Below are 26,607 nucleotides of genomic sequence, written 5' to 3'. Positions count from 1 at the left end.
TGGGGGTCGAAGTGGTTATATGTACATTGGGTATTACAACAAGAGAATATCAGACTGAACAAGAAGATGAGACCGTCTTACCATTGTAGGTGCTGGCACGATAAAGACATGTTTATTAGGAGAAGTTAGGCCCTTCAGCAATAATGACAGTGTTTTGTTATGAACAAATTTATTAGATATTTATTTGATATGAAAGTAAATCATCACTCAGTTATTTTGTATCAAAAGTTACTGTGAATTACATGTCAAGGAATGGCAAACAAAATCAGAGTATAAACCGTTTAAGTATCAAGGGCACCGATAAGCGGAGCATTCCCTCGCGTCTAGAAATACTGTGGAGGAAAATGCATTATTAAGGAATATGCTTGTAATTAAATTCTCTTTCTAAATGTGTAGTTCCACTCATGGTTATTTGGGAAACAATGCCCGAAATTCCGCAGCTTATTTTGGCGAAAAGGGGATGATTTTAATATCCTGTCCGCTTCAATTTTTAAATTCTTCTAACTCTTCGTTACATGTACTATGTCTATAAAACGTTTGTTTATTACATTAACAAGATCTACATGTAACTCCAAAAGTATGTCAAGTTTTGATTTAACTGTTTTCTTTCAGTTTAGTTTTGCAGAAATGAACCGGAAACCTTTATTGTAAAGTTGTACATAAAGTTCTTGTTTAAATGTTATTTTAACGATAAAAATTTTGCCAATTGACTTTAAAATCAATAGGGTTTGTCCTTTTACCATGCCAAAAATTGTTTAATAAACTTTTATATTGAAACACTGGAACATTTTAATCGAGTTTTTGGGCATTAAACATCGATAAGTACCAATCAATCAATGATCAAACTAATTTTTTTAAAACAAAATGGCTGGCAATATGGCGGCCCCCTGGGTTGGAAGAAATTTTTTTTTTTGGCCCTAGTACCCCTGATTCAACTTTCATCTTTCACTGATTTTCTTATATATACGTGCTACCATTAATCCTCGCTTCCCGAGGTTTTCCTTGAATCTTGCCCATAAGCTGAAGGAGACACAGATACAAACACACGCACATCAGCGGTGCTTTATCCCCTTCGCAACATGTTGCGCGATGGGATGTGACAGAGTTTGGGTTCGCAGGGATGTATCAATGATACATGTGTGTCGACACAAACTACCCAATATGTAGAAAAAGGGAACGTTTAGGACGCATTTAATATGAGCTCGAACTTGTGAATATAAAAGAGGTTTAAAAATTTGTTTAAAGTTGCATAATTACTTTGGTTAACTCTTTGTATAAAGTGATGTAAAATGAAAAGGGATTTGAAAATTAAAAAAAAAATTGCATGATTTATATCATTTTCCTGGAGGACATTATTTGTTCTTAAGAAAAGTTTCCATGCAGTTAAATGAATTCTAATGGCCATGATATAAATTACAGATTATATACAATTGTTTTACAACTTCTGTCAATTATTTTTCTAGTTCTCTAGCTATTCAATGCATTAGCTAATGGATAGAATAAATTTATTTTCCCTGTTAAAAAGTACATTTCTTTTTCTAATTAAGCACATTATTCTCCAACCAAGGAAATTTTTATACCCCCTTTCCGAAGGAGAAGAGGGTATACTGTTTTACCCTTGTGTGTCTGTCTGTCTGTCCGCAACAAAAAATTATGTCGCATTTTTCTCAGAAACTATTCATCGCAGATGCATATGCTTGAAATATTAAAACATTATTTGTTTAGTCAGGCCATATCGTGGGATATATTTTTGTACCAATCGGACATCAACTTCCTGTTAAATGACGACTTTGTTGATTTTTAGCCAAAATTTTCAAACAAATTTGCGTCAAAAATTTCTCAGCAACTATTTATCGCAGATGCTTGAAATTTTAACGCATATTTGTTTAGGCATGCCATATCGTGTGATATATTTTGTATCAATTGGACGTCAACTTCCTGTTAAATGACGACTTTATTGATTTTTGGCCAACATTTTTTCAAACAAATTTTCGTCAAATATTTCACAGGAACTATTTATCACAGATGCTTGAAAACTTAACACATTATTTGTCATAGAGCGGGGGAATCTCTTGTTAAGCATGTATTGGATTTTACGCAGCGCTCAACGATGTTAGAAACAGTTGAACATTTTTTAGAAATCCTCTGCAATTGGTTCAAAAAGTTTTTCTTACACGCTGTTAAGCATGTTTACGGATGCTTTTTAGAAACCGTTTAAATTCAGGTTTGGTTAAAATAGTTGTTTTGTTTGAAATTTATTTTGTTTTGTGCGTGTCTTCAAAATATTTTTATCCCCAGTCACACACCTGTACATGAAGAGAAGTTGTTTCCGCCCTCTACCTGTGTCGTACTTTTAACATGTTGACCGTTTAACCGATTTTTTTAAGCCTAAAAAAATTGTAAAATCACGAGGCTTTTAAATTTGTGGAAAAGAGAATATAATATTTATAACTTATTGGATTTACTCTAACTAGTTTCATATGATATGATTTACTTTGAAGTTTAATAATATATACATGTAATAATTTATTATTGCTATGACATGAAAAAAAAAGATTTATTTAAAATTTTTACAGTTTGCATTGGCTAAATCCTCCCCCCCCCCCCCCCCCCCCCGGTCCCGTATTTTCTTAAGAACTTCAACTGCTCCATTCTAAGAATTTGCTTACATTACAGACATTACAAATCAATTAATAGTTTTAAAAGAGGATCGTTTATCACTGACGGTTATAGTTACAGTACTGATTACGAAATTTCAATTGAATTGAATACCAGTTTATTTGTTACTGGGTCTAGACTATATTAAATGTTTGGTGACTTAAACATAAATTCTTTTTCAGTCCTTTTTTAATGTTACGGAATATGATTGTAGATTTATAAAAATCAAATGATTAACATATTAAGAAAATTATCTTTAAATTCATTTTTACATCCTTTTTTCTTTCATTTTTGCAAATTAACACATATATATTATACAATACGCCAAAAGAAAAAAGGAAAATTAATTGTGTTAAAAAGAAAGTGTATTTGTCGTACAATACGGTTAAAAATATTCATTGGTTTTAAATAAAAATTTTGATCGATTTTCTGTTTCTCATTTTTAATTCGTTTACTCCTATTTTTAATACTACTCGGAGATCAAGTAGACTAATGACTACGGCAGTGACCAAGGCTCATATTTTAATAAATTTTCATGGGCACAAGGATATCGGAAAATATTTCTTTCTGAGCAAATGATAACGGCATTTACATAAAGTGTCCCTAATATTCAGTTGCCCTTCTTACACTTTTCCTATTAATAGAAACGACATTGCATCATTTATACCGTATTTATACCAAAATAAGGCAAGATAAAAATATGAGTGTTCTTTTCGTCAAAACAGGAAAAGCGTCTCGTCAATTTAAACTTAAATCTCATCGAATAGTTTACAACGGGCCCGACTTCTCATAAATCTTGCTAGATATTCCCATAAATTCAAAACTTGTCCAAATGTTTCCTGCTCCAAAACCGAGTACGTCATTTGTGACCAGGACGGTGTGTTTTTGACGGGGCAACATCCGCGTGACTCTTCGTGTGGCATGTCTAATGTCAAAACTTTTCCCTTGGAATTTGTGTTTGTTTTTGAATCAGCAATATTCTTCAACTAAATCGTGTTTGCTGTTAGATTTTAGATAATAATGAGGAGTAGCTAGATAATAATGAGCCAATTTTATTTCTATGATGTTTTCTCTCAACTCTTTCTAAACACCGAGCAATTCATTCACAATCTAAAATCAAACATTTAAAATATCAAAAAAGTAAATAATCAATTTGATCTGTGGACTATTTTTGCTTTTAGCTCACCTGAGCTGATCAAAATTTGTCCGTTGTCTGTCGTTGTTGTCGTCGTTAACTTTTCACATTTTCATCTCCTTCTCCAGAACCAATGGACCAATCTCATGAAGGGAATTCAAGTTTTTTTTTAAATGAAGGGTCACATCCTTTTTAAAATAAAATATTATGAATTTTTAAAAATTTGTTTGTATTTTTCAAAAAACTTCTTATAAACCATTCGACCAGAAAAGCAGATACTTATGTTGAAGCATCCCCAGGTCTTGTAGATTCAAGCTTATGTAAATCATGATCCCCAGGGGTAGTGTGGGGCTACAATGTGGGGTCAAGTTTATACATGGGGATATATAAAGAAAAATCTTTAAAAATTTCTTTAAAAACATTAGATCAGGGATGCTTTAACTTGTGTGGAAGCATCTCCAGGTAATGTAGGTTCAAATTCTTTTCAAACCGTGATTTACAGGTGTAAGTTGGGACCTCAATTGGGGGTGGGGGTGTCAATTATTTTACATAGAAATATATAGGGAGAAAAATCTTTTTTAAAGCCAGTAGACCAGGAATGTTGCAAATTGTTTTTGAAGCATCTACATGTAGTGGTTATTCAAGTTTGTTGATAATCTTGAAATCAAGATTCCCAGGTGTAAGGTTTGGCCACAATGAAGGAACGAATTTTTTACGCAGGAATATATATATAGAGATTAATCTTTAACAATGTGAAATGACTTTAAAATCATTTTGTTACCAAAAGGGCTATATGTTTAACATAAGAATGTTTCGGGGAAAAATTGGAAACTGTTTTATACCGTCGTCTTCTCTACTACATTGTCCAGATTTTTTGTACGACACCATAAAGCAAATTGTACTATAATCATGGCTTTGTTGCTGAGGTGAGCGATGTGGCCCATGGACCTCTTGTTTTTTACTTTTGCTCCAAAAATAGTATATTTCAAATACATCAAATGTTTATTTTGTAAAGAAAGAGGCATACGCGCATTGAACTGTTTCCTTTGATGTGACCATTATTAACGAGAAAATGGTATTGTTTTACTACAAAGGGCCTATGTATTTATTGTTTCACTTAAAGACTGTGGCATCTTTGTTAATTATGTAAGACATTTTTTTAAAAGACGCTAAGAAAATAGAGAGCGAATCAATGATTCTAAGTGTTAAAACAATTGGCTTTTTTCTTGAAGAATGAAACCACAATCAAAAAATTATTCTTATTTGATTTGTTAAAAGTTTCGGTACCAAAATATATACAAAAATATTCTTTTTTTGCATACAGATGTTCATTCAAACAAGTCATCATAGTATGTACAAGGTGTGAACATAGATGTTTTTAAGAATGGATCTATGTATGCTACCTTATGAATGGTTAAAGTCACTGTTTGACCTTTTATCTCTTTTTCGAAGACAAAAAGTTACGTAAGGTGCCTATAAATTACTAAAATGGGTTATTTATACGACTATAAATGTCAGACTGTCTAAAATTCCATGTTGATATCATCTGTCAGATTTCATGCTTAACTGATTTGAATCACAAGCTAGATAAATGAATTTTTGAATCACAAGCTAGATAAATGAATTTTTCTTGTTTAATCATTTTTCCATAATCCTTTGACCTTTCGCTTGACCTTGCATTAGTTTTCCTATTGCGCCAGGTATATCTGTATGCCTGCGTTAAAAAAGCTGTTAATAAGAAGTTAATTATTGAAACCGTGACAGGTAATTTGTAAAAGCGATCATTTAAATGTGTCAGCACGAACAATAGTTTTGAGGTGCATCAAGTACAAAATATATTTCTTATTGCTTTAATTGGCAGAACAACACATAACAATGATTACTTTTCTATTGGTTTAAACATGTGTTGTTCATATTATTGGCAAATGTTTCAGCGACCAAGTGCCAATAATTTTAATACGAGCAATGCAGTCCATGCACTTTGATTTCAGTGATCATGAATGCGATAGTTTTTGTCTGATCATTGAGTCATTCATAATGCTTTTAAAGCCGAAATAAACCAAATTTTAGACAGTTATCATTTCAACAAGTATGGAGAATTGTATCTGAATTTGAGTTGATGCTGAATTTCGGGAAGAAAAGGTGGAGTGGGGGGGGGGGGGTATTTGAAATACGTCAGAAATAAAAGAAATACCCTTCCATAAAACTGTTATGTTGATTATATTTTAGAGATGTGTATATTAAAAATATAATAAGACTACTGTTATAACAATGAACTTAAGTTTTATCCATGTTTTAAGGATTATTTTGTTTATATCCTTTTTCAAAAATTTGACAATACTTTACTAATGACAACTAAAACTATATTAGATATGAAACTGTTTTCGATGAACATTCCTTTTTTAAAATTCCCTACGTTTAATACTGTATTAGAGGGAGTACTGGCAGTCTGTAGAAATAGATATATTGATCATAAACAGAGGTCATATGTTCGACTTAAAGCAAAAGCAGAGATACAATCTTCTTAACACAATTAAACAGTTGGTTTCAAATATTGTTTTGCAAGCATATTAAATGGTGAAGGTTATGTCAGCAAGGACGAGTTAAATACGCATATTTTCTTTTCGGTAATATCCATTACCAAACAAACCAGCTTTAATTTTACGGTTACGATTCAGCATTATTTTAATCCCAGAGGAAAACTATTACCTTAAGGTAGACAACCATTTTTACTTTTGATAGCAACAACAGTTGGCAAGTTGTCTTTCCTTAACTTACTACTCTCTCTCTCTCTCTCTCTCTCTCTCTCTCTCTCTCTCTCTCTCTCTCTCTCTCTCTCTCTCTCTCTCACACACATACACACACATAAGAAAAAATTGCCCTATTTGTTTTCTTTACGTGCTTTTTATTATGTGCATGTGCTTTTTTGTGTAATTTATTGAAATATTAAATTCCTGATTACAAAATACAAAATACAGATGTATATTCTTTGAATTGTAGCAACAATTATTACCTTTAAGATTTCAGAAGTTCGACCCAAATTGGTTTCGTCGTGTCTTTTTCTCTTTGGTTTTTTTTTTTGGGGGGGGGGGGGGGGTTACATAATTTATCTGCACGCACTGTCGAAGAAAGAGCTAGTTTATTTTTTACGCATAATTTGCTTCATCTACAGTGTACTAAAATTATTTTCAAGGCAAAAACAAAACAATCAACTATCACACACAAAATAATTGTTTTTGCTAATCTCTATTTCATTAAATTGACAGATTAAAGCCAGATGGACAGACAAACACTATGAAAGCTTACCGTCCAGATTAGACGAAATGCTTTAATTTTAATATGGTGTGGTCAACTGGTTAACTAGCATGATTTCAATTTTTATTTTCATTTATTAAGCTAACAATTTTAATTTTCGATTGGGACCCAAATCTTTCAATCTGTCTTTTCTAATGTTGTTGACAGTACACATAATCAATATTAAAAGCATTTGTTTAAGGGTTTTTTTCTTCTTCAATCAATTCGGAAATAGTATCTATTACGGGACGCTCTCTCCCGTACAGGACTAATACTGGGCCAACCGTGAGCTTATTCTCTTGTTGTTGGACCCAGCCTCATAAAACCTCCAACAAGCCAACACGCGTTTTAGTTTTCAGACTTTAATATAGACTTTACATGAAATATACTTTTACGTGAGTTTGGTATGCATCAGCACCGAAGGTCTGATTCCAACTGACTATATTTTACAATTCCGAATAATATATAATGAACAATGGAATAACAAAATAAAGGATTAACATAATAAGTACAGATGTAAGTAAATCAATTATCAGACAGCTATTGAGTAACTCGGGACATTTGAGCAGCATGTACATAAAAGGATTAATAAGATGAAAGAAGCTTAAGTGTCAATAAACATAAACAGAAGTCAATTAAAAGATTATCTGTCCATCACTGATTGAGCCTCAGGTGGGATTAATGCTGTGAGGAATTTATAACGTTTATAAAACAGTTGGCGAAATAGATGAAAAGTTTTTATAGCTATTAACACAAAGTCCGAAAAAGTTAATTTACATAATAATTAGAAATAGTCCGAAAGATTGAATGTCACACAGTGACATATCGTTAGAACGCGTAGTTTTTTAGAAACATGTAATGATATGGTGTGAACCATGTAACAGCTGTATAATATATGCACATCGTTTTGAAATCTATTGCTGAATTATAGAAAATACCATATTTACGACAGAATGAGATATTACAATGACTTTGAACTGTTTACTTATGTTAAAATTACCCAAACAATTAAAAATAATGATTTAAAACAAATGTTATTGGCTCTTACACAATACAAATTATAACATCGCACAGACAGCATAGCAAACTTTTTGTGAATACTGTAATATGTATATACAATGTAAATGACCAACCATTAAATGCAGAAAAGTAAAGGTTGAAAACATCTGTAATCACCATGCCCCTTTACATATGCGACCACCGCACATACATGTATATTTTGCAAATGTAACATCTCTATTTTCAATGCGATTTACCAAAGCAGAAAAATTGCTTCAGATGATACATAACAAACTAAAGAAAAATCCTCAATGATTTCCGGTCGAGGTTCGCTTCCGTGGGATTTCGTGCCAATTTCAGGCCTCAGGACGTGGAGAAGGAAACAAGAAATTAATTACTGTGAATAATAACACAATGTTCTTGACTTCATTCGTGTTTGTTTCATATCCTGTACAAGTTTTGAGATACATAACGGAACTTGTGGATTAATGAATTTTCTCATGATATTAGATTATTACCTTGTGTTAGGATTTAATACAAAAATTAAACGGTTGTTCAACTTGAAAGCCCGCCATCACATAATTACTGTCAGTGTTGATTTCGCTTCAGGATTTTCTTGTCGCTCTTGCATACGAAGAAAATCGAACAGATTTTCATTGCTGCAAGTGAAAGCCTTAGCGTTTAATGTGAAGCAAAGTAATTATTACCATTATTACTTTTTTGGGGTTCTGCAGATTGATTTCATTTCTTTGGATGTCTGACCATCGATGATTTACAGCGTAGCCCAGACGGTGTCATTTTCGGCACTCTTTACCAGATCACGCTGTCAAGATTGTAGAGCACTCCGAATCATATCTTCACCAGATAGACTCTTCTCTAGACTAGCAGCAAGATTCCAGAACATTAATTGACAGCGAACATTAATAAAGACTCCTCTGTTCAGATTCTCATGTGAGATAAACTATCGTATCAAACATCTGCAAATGTTCACGTAATTTAAGAAATGGATCCGAGATATTTGAGTTTTTTTTTCAAAATCTGGGTTATTGAAGAAAGAATTAAAATTTAAGATTTCGTCAGTCGTCGTGCGTTTTCCGTCCGTCATCTAAGATACCACCAGGATTATCTTATCCTTAGCAAGTGTGTAAAGCATCTATAGAAAGAGGAATGAGAAGAATTCGGAATTCATGTCCCCAAACAACCTTTACTCAAGGGCAATAATTTTGGGGGGTAAAGAATGAAAATAATAATGGAATTTTTATTTTAAAATCTTTTCCGCTACTTGATACTCAGCAGAAATTGTTATTTGATAAATAACGACGTATTTACCATATTGTGGCTCCTAAGTCATGGGCTCTGGTGTTAGGATGGGGTTCGATTGTCCCTAAAGTAAATTGTATTACTTTTTAGCTAACCTGAACCGAGGGTGTGTGTCTTTTAAAAATTCTATTCTCAAGAACAACTGCACCAGAAATGTCAATATTTCTACAAAAGCTTGTATCTATAGTAAGGATCCTAAATTTTAAAAGTCATGGGCCCTGGACAAAGACTTGGGCCCCAAGGAGGGGTTCAAAGTTTAACATATATAGGAAACATTTTTAATAATCTTCATCTTACGAACAGTTTAGGATATTACTATGCATTCATCCTTGGCTATTGTAGATTCCAAATTGTAAAAATCGTGACCCCAGACTTATACTGGGGCACCAGGAAGTTCAAGGTGTGACATATATATATTTCGAAAACATGTTTAAAAATTGTTTAAAAACTACAACATTTCTATGCAAGGATCCTCAAATAGTGTAGAAACTAAATTGTATAAGCCGTGACCCCTGTACCAACACTGGGGCTCTAGAAAGGGTTCAAAATTTAACAAAGAAGTTTATAAGGAAAGTGTTTTGAGATTTTCTTTTCAAGCAAATTGTAAAGATTCTTAATTGTGGAAGCCGTGACCCCAAGACTCATACTTGGATCCCAGGCGGGGTTCAAAGTTCACATAGAAATATACAGGGAACATGTTTGAAAATCATCTTTTCAAGAACTAAAGTGCAACAGTTTGTGTGATATGCAATTTTGGTAAAATTTTGACCCCGGACTAATACTAGGGTCCAAAGAGGGGGTCAAAGTTTAACATAAAAGAAAATAGGAATTGTTTTAAGATCTTCTTCTTAATTGGGAACTAAATGCTACAATTTTTGAGATAATTGTGCATGTAACTTGCATAAAGTGAATACAATATTTTTAAAATAGTGACCCCTGGAATAATACTATGCTTCAAAGTTTAACGTAGATGTTTATATGGAAAATGTCCGAAATTCTTCTTCTTGAAACCTACAATGCTTCAATTTGTCAGATTACTAAGTAAGCATCCTCAAATAGTGTAGATTCCAAATTATAAAGGCAGTGACTCTCGTTCTCATAATGGAGCCCCAGAAGGGGTTCAAAGTTTAATATAGAAATATACAGAGGAAATGTTTCAAAATCTTCTTATAGAGAACTACTATGCTTTAATTTGTGAGATTACTTTGCAAGGATCCTCAAATAGTGTAGATTCTAAATTATTAAAGCTTGGACCACCGTACTAATACTAGGGCCCCAAGAGGGTTTCAAAGTTTAACATAGAAATAGAGAGAGAAAATGTTTAAATTTATTTTTTCTCCAGAACCACAGTGCTACAGTTTGTGAGATTACTATGCAGGGATCCTCAACGAGTGTAGATTCTAAATTGTTAAAGCCACCCATAAACCGTGGACCAATACTGGGGCCCCAGAAAGAGGTTCAAAATTTAAAGTAGAAATAGTATATGCTATGAAATAGAATGTTACAAGGAACTGTTGTTAAATTGAGCTATATGGCCTATGGACCTCTTGTTAAAGTTTTTCTCTCTATCGTTAGACATTCAGCGAACGATCTTAACACGTGCATATATTAATGATGGTCAGGAAATACTTGTTTATGTTTTCTATCCCGAGGTCAGAGGTTCTGGTGTTTGCAAAAAGCTCTTTAAAATATAGTGAATATGATGAGAATATATATATGATGTATAGTGAGCTTTTCAAAATCTTTACTACTACTGAAGCAGGCAAACTATATCTAAACACATGGTTTGGATAAGAATTGACGCTTACAACATGAACCCTTGGTCAACGTTTTTCTTTTTCGGGGTGAGAGTTTATTGGTCATAAAGAGAATTTTCATTTATCCTTTAAAAACGTCATGCCCAAAAAGATCTATTAGGCATTTTAGGTGCACCATAAGGATGAGCATAAAGGCTTTTTGTGTAATTGGTAAATACACGACTTTTAAGTCTAGTGGTTTAGGAGGGGGGGGGGGTCTCTATTGATACATTGCAATTTAGTTAAAATGCACTTATTTTATTGTAGAATTCTCTACTATTGGATATAAAGTTGGCAACCTTTGTACATGAGAAGGAAGTCTATCAAATTGTAATTTTTGGGGGGCGAGGGGTTCTAGTTTTAGAGCGTGACTTAAATGATTATGTGTGAATATCATTATTTTCACGTGTTATTTTTATTGTTTTACTACGATAAACCTGCATTATGGTTTGCTTTGAGTATTTAAAAACGTGTAGCATGTTAGCCATCCCTTTTTCTCTCTAAACCTTCTTTCTCTCTATAAATATGTAGTTCTATATATATTTTCATGTTTTACTAACCTATAGCAGAACTATTATGTATTGATCTTAATTAAGGCAGCTTCTTTTCTTTACGTTTTCTTAATGGAAATGCATAAATTTTACCCAGCCTGTTAGTGACGTCATAGTTCATGACACTCACCCATATGGTCATAATTCACCATTTACTAGCATAGTCATTCAATGGAATTAAATATTTTGAACAAATAAATTGATTGCGAACGCTATGAAACAACATTTAAACAAGGAAGGAGTCTTAAATAAATTAGCAATGTTTCTCCTATTTATAATTTGTAAAGAGGTAAAGAACACGAAGGACAAATTTCTGTTTATAACAGAATTTCAAACATTGAACTTCACAATGAGACGTATGCACAATAAATGTTTAAGTTTTAGTTTTACATAATTTACTATCTAGGGATAAATGAACAGAATGAAAAAGTAGTCAGTTTTTGTTTTTTAACTATTACCCTTTGTAGTTGTCCATTACATGTTTGTAAATTGAAAAAAAAAAGTCACTGTGATAAAACAGATGATAATGAGGTAAAGAAAACCGTTACCATATCTATAAAACAAACAAACTCCCGTTATACGAAACCTTTAGCAAAATACTATTTCGTTATCCTTATTCTGTATATAAGCATTCTGTAATTCTTTTTTTTTTTTTGGTTTTAGCTTTGGATCATCGAGTGTGCGGCGAGGGGAATGAATGCCCTTACCCAGAAGCTTCGTGTCATTATGATAGCAAGAAATGTATTTGTCTCTACAATTTACAACCTTCCACGCCCGACGGCAGGTGTAAAGGTAAATAAAACTAATGTTTTGAAAGGCAAGAGATATGGTTATTTCTTAAAGAATACTTCTTAATGAAAAAAATAATTTTGACGATTCTCATTTATGTTGAAATTATTGAAACTCATCAGAACTTAATTCATTTTAACTGTGACAAGATGTCAAAGGACTATATATGGTTTGAGCCTAAAATGGCCCCCTAAAATGAACATTGGAGTTTTACTGTAATTCTTTGGTTTATTTGTACAAATATACATTTGAAGTTTTTTCATATTTTTCATTTTGATTTTAGTGCCCACAATTTAAAAATATGACATCATAAAGTTTACCTTTTCCAGCCATTTTCTCATTTTTAGCATAAAACGGCTTGTTTTGAAGCAGTTTTTCTTTAAGAAAACATTGAGCGACTGCTTGAACAAACAAAATATTTTTACCAAAGATGTATTTCTCCAATACTTATAAGTGACAAAAAGTTCGCTCTTGTTCAAAGAGTCGCTCTATATTTCCCAATCGAAAAAAGATAAGAAAAATGACAATTTTTGATTGATTTTGATTGACTTATAAAAATAGCGTATCTTCTGACGTCATATACTGCCAGTGAGTGCATATAAATCAAATAAATAGGTGAAAAACATATTTCATGTCAACTCTTTTATAAAATAACAGAACAAATTAATGTACCTGAATCATTTTTAAAAAAGCTAATTATGGGGGCCAAATTTGACTTATATCATATATAGTTCTTTCATAAATGGGGTAAATTAAATAAATGTGAAATTGATGGCATGGACCGGACCACTTGTTGACCACTGAGTAAATAACGCTTGTTCTGTCAGCTGAAAATCCAAGGTTACAAGATCGCGAAAGAGACATTTTAGACAAGAAGAATTTCATTAAGAGAGCTCTATATACATAAATTGGAAATCATTAAAGTTAAAATCTGTTTAAGATAGATATAATGGTTAATTTTTTTTACAATCAAGCCTCTTCGAATTGCAAATCGACAATCAAAAATGCCATCGATATGATTTAATATATTTTGAATGGTATAAAGAGAAAAAAAATACCGGTATTTAACATTTTTTTATTCATTGCCAACTCACACAAGAGAAATAAGAAGTTGTCGACTGCTTTGAAATAAATCCCATAAAATATTTTTTCGCACGTTAACGGAATCAATTGCTAATTTCCTGGGCTTTCACTCTAGTTGGAGGAAAAACTTAAAATCGTTACTGCTTAAATAAGTCTTAGTGTTACATCGAATTTCATGATGTTGATTCAAAGAAACTAATTACAAGGTTCAATTTTCGAAACACACTTCAGCGTCAAAATGAAAGATGGGAGGTCGGGGCAATATATTAATTTTGCTCCAAAATTTATAACTTGTTTTTTTTTCTTACATCTAACTAGACAACATTGAGATGGTGACCGTTTCAAAGGGCCCCGCTTAAATAATGGACAATAGGAAGAAAAGAATTTTGGAGAATGTTATGACCTGAACCTATAACTCAGAAATTTTCCAGCTGGCATAGAACTTAAATTCAATCTCATTATCTCTTACATACAGGCATTTGTTTTTAATCTGAGCAAGATCAAACATACGATCTATAACTGATTTTAAAGATATCTGCTATGACCTTGACTTGATACAAAGTCACTGCACGCCATTAACAAAAAAAGTTTAGTTTAAGTAAATAATAGCCAAATAGGGCTACATGAAGAGTATACAAATATACTCTTAAGAAGGGATTTTTGTGCCGTGAGATATGACCTTGACACTTGACCTATAAACATCAGTCACTGCAAATTCTTATGAAAATATGCTCAAGACAAATGTTTTTCATACAAATCTGCTGACTTTCACATTTGACCTTGAAAATTGTTTCAATGTGTCAATACATACCCTTTATTCAAAAGTTCTGATTTTCAACAGGGATTTCCAACGAAAATATCCGGTTATTAAAATGGTTAAAAACGGGCGGGCGACTGCCAAAGGGTACCCAAATTGTACGGATAACTCCTCCTACAGTTTTCAAGATATGAAGTTTTTTGGGTTTTTTTGTTTTGTTTTTTTTTTGGGGGGGGGGGGGGTTTGCAGATCAATTGTACATATATCAGAGGTGTGCATATTGCTAGGATTTTGATTTCTGATATTTATGAAAGAAATACCAGCTTTTCAACTTAGTTATTTTTTGGCAAAATATTGCATATAGGGTACCCTCATTGTACGGATAACTCCTCCAACAGTTTTCAAGATAGGAAGTTGTTCTTTTGCAAATCAATTGTACATATATCAGAGGTGTGCATATTGCTAGGATTCTGATTTCTGACAATTTATGAAGAAAAATACCACCTTTTGAACTTAGTCATCTTTTATTTTTTGGCAAAATATTGCATATAGGGTACTCCATTTCACTGGATACGGTAAGTAGTGTTTATCAATTCAGGGTTGACATAGATTATGGATACAGATCACATAAAAAAAAACCCTGTTTGCTGTCACATTGACAGATTTTCACTTGTTTTAAGTATGAGTCAAATAGGGCAAAATGGAAAGTATATATTCTCTGAGAAAAGGAATTTAGTATGATAAGATATGGCATTGACCTTTGACCTACAAACTTGGTGCGATATGACATTGACCCCAGACCTACACTATTTATTCAAGGTCACTGCAAACCCTTTGACCAAGGGATAGAAGATATGCTCTGGACAAGGATTTTATACATCAATCTGCTATGACCTTAACCTTAGATCTAAAAGCATAGTTCAAGATTACTGCACACCCTTTACCCATAGTACACTGTGGGTGAAGTATGAGCCAGATTGGGCCAAGGGGAGAGAAAGTATGCTCCGGACAAGCATTCTCGAGCGGAAGTATGTTCGGACAGACTGATCACTTATGGGCGCTCGCAGAGCGGGGTCCTAATTTATGTAAAATAAATTAATGCTCAGTTTTGAAATATCAAACCATTATATATATATATATATATATATATATATATATATATATATATATATATATATATATATATATATATATATATATATATATATATATATATATATATATACTCGTATATATATATATATAACACTTAATTTTGTTATTAAATGATTGACCAAATTATCCAAATAACCATTTCTCCCATTTTCTGTTTAAGTTTATTTACCCTTATAGCTCTATGTAAAGAACAAGTTATTCTATTTGTAAATTTAAAAAAATAATTGTTATTGATGATTACCAATGGAACAAATATCAAATGCCTGTTTAGTATACAAAAAGCTCTAAATTCATGTAATTACAATACAGAATTAATCAGATCATAATGACCACCAAAACCACTATTTATAGACATTGCATAGAGAACATAAAATTGTGCTCATTTTGCAATTTAGAGAATAAAGCTAAAAAAACATTTAATGTTGTATTGTGCAAAATACAAACGCTTCTATCCATATTTGAAAATCCTACAATAACATAATGAAGCAAAGTAGTTACTGCATGTTTATACCCTATGCAAGGAAGTCCTTTAGTCCGCCATTACGTCAATCCCTTTTTTAAGCACATCTTCTCTTAAATCTCTGCACAGAATTTTGTTAAACTTTGTAAATATTTAGGACACAGAGATATAAGGACTGAGTTCCGATTTCAGTATATTTCTCGGATTTTTGGTCGTACTAAATTTGGAATTTTGACTTTATGTTGAATTAAGTATTAATGAACTATTTGTAAGTGCAACTCCTCTTAAGCCCTTATACCGCTGCATGGAATTTAGCGAGACTTTGCAGGCATTTAGAACACAATATGTTAAGGTGCATATAACCAAAAAAATTTAATTCCATTATTTTTCGTGCAATTTTGGATTAGTAATGAACAGTTTCTAAGTGCAGCTCATCTTAAACCGCTGCATGGAATTTAGCGAAACTTTGGAGGCATTTAGGATTTTAAAAATTTCAGTTGTTACAGACAAGGAATTGATGTGCATATTTTCAGTAAATTATTAGCTGTTGATTTTTAATTTTGCGAGTTATGCCCTTTATCAAATTATATTGTGTATCTAAAGGTTGCACTGCCATTTATTATATGTGCCGTTGTCAAGTTATGACGAAGCGTGGGGTATTTGAGATAGCTCACACTTTTTCTTTTATTCTGAATTTTAGAAATGTTAACCCTTCTAATTCACAGAACAGATCGTATGGGTTTGCCTCGTAATAAGTTAAAACGTTCTTCTACAGCTACCGTTTTAAAAAAAGAAGTCAAGGTCGACTAACTTATAACCGTGTCATTTAGGATATGTTTAAGGTTTATAAAAGAACATTTGATGAAACGAAGTGCTCGGATAAATGACATGGTTCATCACTCATTGTGCAATCTAAGTTAAAACACCCATTGATTGCTGACATCTGTAAGTTTAACATTTCACATATTTACGTCTTTTCATGCTCATGTTGTCTATCGCTGATAATTTTTAACGTCTGGGGTTGCCAAAAACACCCTACGTTTACGAATGTAGCATGAACGAAAGAGTTATCTTTGAAATGTAAAATCAGCCTTTAGTTCCAAGGGTTAAGATACTTGGACATAAAGTTTATATCTGGAAACAAATATGCAATGGTTGTCTGAAAGGGCTCTGGATTGATGTTTGTTTTTGGAATGAAGAACGGGTCCAAATCGACTCATCTGATCAAGTTGTAAAGGGCGCGTATGTGGGTTTTTTTTCATATCACCGATGTGTATATGGTCTCTATTCAATCTTCGATTGTTTGTCAAATATTTTATGCGTCGTTGATCCAAAACATTTAATTTTACTTGTGAATAATATTAATTATAATTAATCATTTTGTGTCTTAAATAAATTAAATTATGTCATTACTAGAATATCTTGGCATTTAATTGAGATTGAAGTAAAGACACGGAATAACCCTTAAACTTGACGTCTCATTATACAATGTATATCTATGTTTAGTTAACTGGTCATGCAAAAATAGATCTTCGTTCTAAAGATAAAGAGGTCGTTATGTAAACAAATTCCAATAGAATTTTCAAAATGTTTGTTTGAAAATATATTTGAAAAGGATACACATGCGCCACCCCAATGCCGTGATAGTATAGTTACCCGTACACAGTTATTTGTACCCGTTTCATCGACCGCTTTTCCAAAGTCAGGCCTAGGGGCCATAAGACTTAGACGAGCTCTGTTCTGATCAAAGTCTCTCTTTAAAACAGATCACGTATAGTGGAAAAGTGGGACTTATAGGGGCATGGTCACGATTTTGGTCAATTTCTATTTTTTCTTTTTTTATTATTTACAATGCTTTAGGAATGCATCTCTAGTGATCAAATGAAATTTGAGAGTCATAAGTAGAGATAAAAGCAAGATACAGGGCTCACAATTCTTTGTCATGTAAACAAGGCTCGTGCCCTGTTTTTGTTTTCATAAGTTCAATATACCAGTATAATATCTTTTTTCATCCTGATTTGTCTATCTTCTTATTCATTTTAAGCATAAATAAATAGTTCCTAACGTTTAACACATTCACTTTTGGTCTAAAACAGGAATTTTCACTTCAACATTCAAAATGTAAACAAATGCTTTGTTTACATTGCACAGAATTTTAAGCTCTGTAACTCGCATTTAACTTAAAGAATGACACTCAAATTTTGTTATCCTATTAAAAATGCCTTACCTGAGCATTATAAACACTAAAATCAAAAAAAATAATTTTTGCCCAAAACTGTGACCATGCCCCTTTAATATAGGCCAAATTTAAGTTCGTCTAAGACTTTAATATGGTGTCTGAGAAAGATGTGCCCTATACCAAGAATTCAAGTGTTTGAAGTACAATCAATGATTTAAGATTTGACACGCTTGTAACATAACTCTAATCCTGTTCAACTTGCATTCCTGAGGTATTCTGAATGCGACCTTGACAGGTGAAAGTTCATATTAATTAAACAGGTATATTTCACGCCGATGATTAATTAATTGATTTCGTTGGTAATTTATAAAACTCCTATCATTTTGAATAACTTACATATCACCCATTGAATTGAAGCGCATTTGACAGCAAGTATTCTCAAAAATGGATACAGTGTATCTGATCCCGTTAACCTTAACCTTTTGATGAAATAGACCGTGTATTGAGCATATTTAGCTGTAGCAGAGACTCATTATTATGATCTTAAGCTATTTGATACTTCAGTCTATAATTAACCGTTTTTTAAAAGAAACATAAACCTTTATTACACATTTATTATGATTAAGTCTCTGTACATTCATTTTCTGCACGGCATACAAGCACGGAATATCTCTTATTATTTGTTTACATAATTATTTCTTCAGGGTCAAGACTTACTGTGTAGTCGTGTAAAACATAAAACAAATGAATTGTATTAATTCTTATTGATATTAATTGAAGTCATGATTAATTCATTTATATTCTTTTTATTTTTGGGAAGAACCTAAATATACGATTTCTAGAAATGATTATGAACAGTTGAAGTCCTTGATAACCTTTACCAAACAAATCAAGCAAAGCAATTATTTTTACTCAAATTCATTGCAAAATGTTTAAAGGGGCATGGTCACGATTTTGGTCAAATTCTATTTTTATGTTTTTATTATTTAAAATGCTTTAGAAATGCATTTCTAATGATCAAATAAAATTTGAGAGTCATTCGTAGAGTTATAAGCAAGATACAGGGCTCACAATTCTTTGTCATGTAAACAAGGCTCGTGCCTTGTTTTTGTTTACAAAGGTACAATATACCAGTAAAAAATATTTTTCTAGCTTATTTGTCTATCTTTTCATTTATTTTAAGAATATATAAACAATTTCTAACGTTTAACATATTTGTTTTAGGTTTAAAACTGAATTTTTTACTTCAACGTTCAAATGTTCACAAAGCTTTGTTTACATGGCAAAGAATTTCAAGCTCTGCAACTCGCTTATAACTCAACAAATGACACTCAAATTTCGGTTGCCCATTAAAAATGCCTTTCTGAAGCATTGTAAATATTAAATCCAAAAAAATATTTTTTTACAAAAATCGTGACCATGCCCCTTTATTAAGCTTAACTTGAAATATGTGCTTGTCAGTTGGATAACGAGTGAAAGGTGCTACAGTACATATGGAAGCCTCTATCATTTGTCAAGTAGAAAATCTCGGCTTCATTAAACGGTCTCCATACATCACCGTTAAAAGCTTTATATGGATCCTTTCTTTGTTCCGTCTCTAGCTTCTTAAATTGGCGTCTTTCTTTAAGTACACATTACATGTCACCCAGATTCAAAACGGAGAAGTGACAGCATCCTTGCATGGAACGGTCCATGGCTTCTGCTTTCTATTTTGCCATTGAATGGCTTCACTTCCCCGTCTAGGCGGCAATCGGTTTTTAGAACGCAGTTCGCAGTTTGCAATTGAATAGCGAACTGCGTTCTATAGAACGCAGTTCGCAATTCAAAATTTAGTGCGATTGAATAGTGAACTGCGTTCTATCTAGAACGCAGTTCGCAATTCAAAATTTAGAATTCATATTTGGGGCCCGCTTGCCTTATATGCAATTGAATAGTGAACTGCGTTCTATAGAACGCAGTTCGCAATTCAAAATTTAGTGCGATTGAATAGTGAACTGCGTTCTATAGAACGCAGTTCGCAATTCAAAATTTAGAATTCATATTTGGGGCCCGCTTGCCTTATATGCAATTGAATAGTGAACTGCGTTCTATCTAGAACGCAGTTCGCAATTCAAAATTTAGAATTCATACTTTGGGCCCGCTTGCCTTATATGCAATTGAATAGTGAACTGCGTTCTATCTAGAACGCAGTTCGCAATTCAAAATTTAGAATTCATACTTGGGGCCCGCTTGCCTTATATGCAATTGAATAGTGAACTGCGTTCTATAGAACGCAGTTCGCAATTCAAAATTTAGTGCGATTGAATAGTGAACTGCGTTCTTACTAGAACGCAGTTCGCAATTCAAAATTTAGAAATCATATTTGAGGCCCGCTTGCCTTATATGCAATTGAATAGTGAACTGCGTTCTATCTAGAACGCAGTTCGCAATTCAAATTGTTGATTAGTGAACTGCGTTCTATCTAGAACGCAGTTTGCAATTCAAATTTAGAATTCATATTTGGGTAGTTTTTAGCTCACCGAAACGAAGTCGGGGGGAGCTTATGCTATACCCTCGGCGTCGGCGTCCGAACCTGGTTAAAGTTTTTGTTGCAGGTCCTGTATCTAAGTTATTACTTGTCCTATCTTCACCAAACTTGCATGGATGATGCATCTTGACCTACTCATGGACTTGAAAGACCTGAATGCTGAATCAGGGCCATGAGTTTCAGATGCTGGAGGAGGTTAAGGTTTTTGGAGCAAGTTAAAGTTTTTGGTGCAGGTGCCCTTTGATAGCAATTTATAGGTTACTACTGGTCCTAACTTTACCAAACGTGCATGGATGGTGCATCTTATGATACTGATGCATCAGACATGCTTTAATGCTGAATCTGAGCCTTAGGTTTCAGATGCTGGATGAGGTTAAGGTTTTTAGAGCTGGTTAACGTTTTTGGAGCAGGTGCCCTTTGATGATTATATCTTAGTTATTACTGGTCCTAACTTCACTAAATTTGCATAGATGGTGCGTCTTATGATACTGATATACCTGACAGGAAGGAATGCCGAATCTGAGCCATAGGTTTCAGATGCTGGATGAGGTTAAGGTTTTTAGAGCTGGTTAAAGTTTTTGGAGCATGTGCCCTTTGATGATTATATCTTAGTTATTACTGGTCCTAACTTCACCAAACTTGCATAGATGGTGTGTCGTATGATACTGATGCCTCTGACAGGACGGAATGCCGAATCTGAGCCATAGGTTTCGGATGCTGGATGAGGTTAAGGTTTTTAGAGCTGGTTAAAGTTTTTGGAGCAGGTGCCCTTTGATGATTATAACTTAGTTATCACTGGTCTTAACTTCACCAAACTTATATGGATGGTGCGTCTTATAATACTGATGCACCTGACAGGCATGAATGCTGAATCTGAGCCATAAGTTTCGGATGCTGAAGGAGGTTAAGGTTTTAAGAGTTTGTTAAAGTTTTTGGAGCAGGTGCCCTCTGATGATTATATCTTAGTTATTACTGGTCCTAACTTCATAAAACTTGCATGGATGATACGTCTTATGACACTGATGCACCTGGCAGGCTTGAATGCTGAATCTGAGGCGTATGTTTCGGATGCTGGAAGAGATTTGTTTTTTTGGAACAGGTCACATATTTTATAGATAATAGCTTGCATAGTTGATTTAACTATAATATTAATGAACTGCAGAGGTAGCTTCAGATGCAGATCTCCATTATCAAGGATGCTAAAAAAATTATCCTATCTAAAACCTGCTTGATAGATGTGTTCGTTGTTAAATGATATAATATGATTCCTATGATATAGTATTGTATGATATGATACACTATTGTTTTATATGATACAATATTATATCATATATTATATTGTAAAAAGTTATATGATACGATATGATAATGTATCAATTTTTTTTGGTACATTATGATATGATATTGTATTGTGATATTGTTATGTATAGTATTGTTTATTATGATACAATATTGTATAACATGATATTGTATAATATCACATATATTATATTTTATCACATGCTATTTCATATGATATTGCAACATAATATAGTATCATATGATATGATATTGTATAAAATATATCATATCATATCATATGATACGATATGATATTGTATCAATTTTTTCTGTACATTATGATATGATATTGTATTGTGATATTGTTATGTATAGTATTGTTTATTATGATACAATATTGTATAATATGATATTGTATAATATCACATATATTATATTTTATCACATGCTATTTCATATGATATTGCAACATAATATAGTATCATATGATATGATATTGTATAATATATATATCATATCATATCATATCATATCATATCATATGATACGATATTGTATAAAATGAGATTGGTTTATAAAATATATTGTTTTATCAATATATGAAAATGTATTATATGATATTGTATAATGTGATATTGTATCATATAATACAATAAAGTATACTATGATATTGTATGATATAATATAGTACTATATCACATGATATTGTATCAATTGATATGATACAATGTTGTAGCTAATTTTATTGTATCATATGATACAATATCCTACATTGTATCAAATATAATACAATATCATACAATGCAATATCATGCTATAATATTATACAGTATAATATTGTGATGCATTATGTGATATGATATTGTATCATATATTATTATAATGTATCATATCATATCAATATCATAATATATTATGATATTGTATTATGTGATCAAATACAATAATGTATAACAAGATACAATGTCATATCATATGTTACAATATCATATTTCATCATTATTTATTACAGTATTTTATGGTAATATATGATATATATTGTACTGGTATCATAGGATGCAATATAGTATTTTATATTATCGCATTGATAAACATTGTATCATATAATACCCTATGAAATGAACATATGATTATTATACAATTTTTATTATATGATATTGTTATACGATATTTTGTCAAAACAGTATCCATGTATATCCAAGATCATTAACTATGATTTTCAAATAATATGATAAAGGTGGTCTCATAAAGGTGATTCCTCAAAAAGGTGATCCCTCGTCTCGGTGAGCTTTGTAATCTGTTATTACCTATGTTTAAGAATCGGGCTTATGTGCAATTGAATAGTGAACTGCGTTCTATCTAGAAAACAATTCGCAAATCAAAATTTAGAATTCATATTCGGGACCTGAATTTTTCAGGGGCATCTACTAGTGGTATTTCACTACCACTGTGAAAATATGGTAATGCAGTAGTCTATAGTTTCTGAGAATCGGGCTTATATGTAATTGAATACTGTGGTTTCATTAATATTCAAGGGCATCAATTTTCGTGGATAAAGTGAAAATCACAATATCAAGTATACGTAAATTAGTGGCCAATGAACCTATCAATACAAAACGTTAATTAAAATTGCTCTTCAATGAATACTTAATTTCGTGGATCAACTAACAATGATCCACGAAATTCATATCCTTATCTAGTGACACACTAGTAACTATATTTTTATTCATATGCACTGATAATAAACGAAAATAATATATATATTTCAAAGTACATTTTATTTATTTTTTATCCATGCTTGCGTGCATGCATATTTCAGCATGCGCAGTCTAATATTTCCGGACACGACTTCCTACTAGACTGTGAAACTTGCAAAGTTGCGTTAGCGCGACGGCGTGTTAAGCAAAGTTGTGTTAGCGCGACGGCGTGTTGTGCAAAGTTGTAATAGCGCGACGGCGTGTGTTGTGTACATGTGTTAGCGCAATGTCTCGTTTATCTGAACGCGATGTCGCGCTAATGCAAATGGCCCTGTCCGGACACCATACAGATCTCAAAAACTATAGATTACTGCATCACCAAATTTCACAGTGGTAGTGAAATACCACTAGTAGATGCTCCTGAAAATTTCGGGCCCCAAAAATGAATTGCGAACTGCGTTCTAGAACGCAGTTCACTATTCAATTGCATATAAGGCAATCGGGCCCCAAATATAAATTCTAAATTTTGAATCGCGAACTGCATTCTAGATAGAACGCAGTTCACTATTCAATCGCACTAAATTTTGAATTGCGAACTGCGTTCTATAGAATGCAGTTCACTATTCAATTGCATATAAGGCAAGCGGGCCCCAAGTATGAATTCTAAATTTTGAATTGCGAACTGCGTTCTAGATAGAACGCAGTTCACTATTCAATTGCATATAAGGCAAGCGGGCCCCAAGTATGAATTCTAAATTTTGAATTGCGAACTGCGTTCTATAGAACGCAGTTCACTATTCAATTGCATATAAGGCAAGCGGGCCCCAAATATGAATTATAAATTTTGAATTGCGAACTGCGTTCTAGATAGAACGCAGTTCACTATTCAATCGCACTAAATTTTGAATTGCGAACTGCGTTCTATAGAACGCAGTTCACTATTCAATTGAATATAAGGCAAGCGGGCCCCAAGTATGAATTCTAAATTTTGAATTGCGAACTGCGTTCTATAGAACGCAGTTCACTATTCAATTGCATGTAAGGCAAGCGGGTCCCAAATATGAATTCTAAATTTTGAATTGCGAACTGCGTTTTAGATAGAACGCAGTTCACTATTCAATCGCACTAAATTTTGAATTGCGAACTGCGTTCTATAGAACGCAGTTCACTACTCAATTGCATATAAGGCAAGCGGGCCCCAAGTATGAATTCTAAATTTTGAATTGCGAACTGCGTTCTAGATAGAACGCAGTTCACTATTCAATTGCATATAAGGCAAGCGGGCCCCAAATATGAATTCTAAATTTTGAATAATTGCGAACTGCGTTCTAGATAGAACGCAGTTCACTATTCAATTGCATATAAGGCAAGCGGGCCCCAAATATGAATTCTAAATTTTGAATTGCGAACTGCGTTCTAGATAGAACGCCGTTCACTATTCAATCGCACTAAATTTTGAATTGCGAACTGCGTTCTATAGAACGCAGTTCACTATTCAATTGAATATAAGGCAAGCGGGCCCCAAATATGAATTCTAAATTTTGAATCACTATTCAATCGCACTAAATTTTGAATTGCGAACTGCGTTCTATAGAACGCAGTTCACTATTCAATTGCGAACTGCGAACTGCGAACTGCGTTCTAAAAACCGATTGCCCGTCTAGGCTTAGTCAAACTTTTAAGTAATCATTCAAAATCCATTTCTATATATAAACTGTTGTCCACGTAAATGGAGGCGGTCAGAAGCTTTTCTCCGTGTCATGTCTCTATTCATTTCGTTTCACTGGATACGGAAATGTTGGATATATTAAGAAGAATTACGGTAATTTCAAGTCTTAGCTAATCGCTGCGTACGGTTCCTTCGCAGCGATCAGAAAGGAAGGTTTTTTTCCCATCTAGTCTAGCGGCGTCAATCGCTTCTAGCGTGTTTCTTGCTTATGTTCATCTCTATTTCCTAACCTGGATGAAGTTCGAGTGGCAGCGAGGAACATGCTCTATATTTCCTGATTAAAAGAGATGTATTTTCTTTTGTCTCTTCTTACGTCATAAAACATTTGTGTAAATTAGCACCGAAAGCGACATTTTCTTCAGGTGTGGTAGAGTTTGGACTTCGGTTGTTATTTTCGTCTTGGGAATTTTTCTGGTTTGAATTCAAGAAGTTGGATCGGATTCTCGTCAGTGCTACAGCGAAATTTTTTGTTTTGTTTTAAATGCGTTTGTCAACAGCTTGATCGATGACATTGAACATAAGTACACTGGTCGGTGCAGGACCGCTCCCGGAGAACGATAATGTCTTTTTTGGGCAAATTCTTCCTGGGCTAGGATCAGGTGAGAAACACGTTTCTATTGTAAAACTAAATCTTGGTTTATATTTTAGTTTTTAAACTATGTTTGATATTCAATAATCTATTCAAACTTAGTAGTTTATATAATATGGCGTCTGCAATCAAGTGGACATTTAGAAATGCTCGTTAGATAAGGTAATTTCAATGGGACTATCAAAGTAAAAATCATATTTATTTTAGAAAGTAATACCTCATAAAAATGATATTGTGAAATAAATATTCGATATATTAGTGCATTCCCCTTCTTATATTTTTCACTTGCAAGCTTTCCGAACGGTTATATGTAGTTCAAGCAAATAATGATTACCTATCGGAATGCCAAGGTGAATAGTTTGTTGATATTAAAGAAATTTTCTCCGATTAACCGAGGGCACCTGTAGCTAAGAGAGATCAGAATACACGACCAATTGTGATTACAAGATATCTACAACATTAAAAACGGAATCGGGGAGAAATGTTTGTAGCACAACATGTTTGGATTACGTTTTTGACAGATTGATGTCTCTGACATATTTTTGAGAACATCGTTCTCATCATAATTGCTTTTTCAAACGTTGGGTTTCAAAGTGAATGCACAGGAT

General features: G+C 32.9%; 1 protein-coding gene across 2 annotated transcripts in view; it reads left to right on the top strand.

Moving 5' to 3' along the window:
* LOC105319741 (tyrosine-protein kinase transmembrane receptor Ror) overlaps nt 1–26,607 on the top strand; it is a 46,698-nt gene that overhangs the window by 3,295 nt on the left and 16,796 nt on the right. The window contains exons 1-2 of one of the 2 annotated variants that reach the window (XM_066074930.1): nt 19,788–19,919; nt 25,346–26,009. In XM_066074930.1, the coding sequence (XP_065931002.1) occupies nt 25,916–26,009 (94 nt within the window). In that variant the 5' untranslated portion in view covers nt 19,788–19,919; nt 25,346–25,915. Of the gene's footprint in view, nt 1–12,416; nt 12,546–19,787; nt 19,920–25,345; nt 26,010–26,607 lie in introns of those variants that run through there. The other variant, XM_034444775.2, reaches the window with a different exon arrangement.

Source organism: Magallana gigas, chromosome 2, assembly GCF_963853765.1.
Source record: "Magallana gigas chromosome 2, xbMagGiga1.1, whole genome shotgun sequence".
In the NCBI taxonomy this organism is placed as follows: Eukaryota; Metazoa; Mollusca; class Bivalvia; order Ostreida; family Ostreidae; genus Magallana; species Magallana gigas.
Note: the sequence above shows the minus strand (reverse complement) of the source record. Positions and strands in the feature narration are given on the sequence as shown.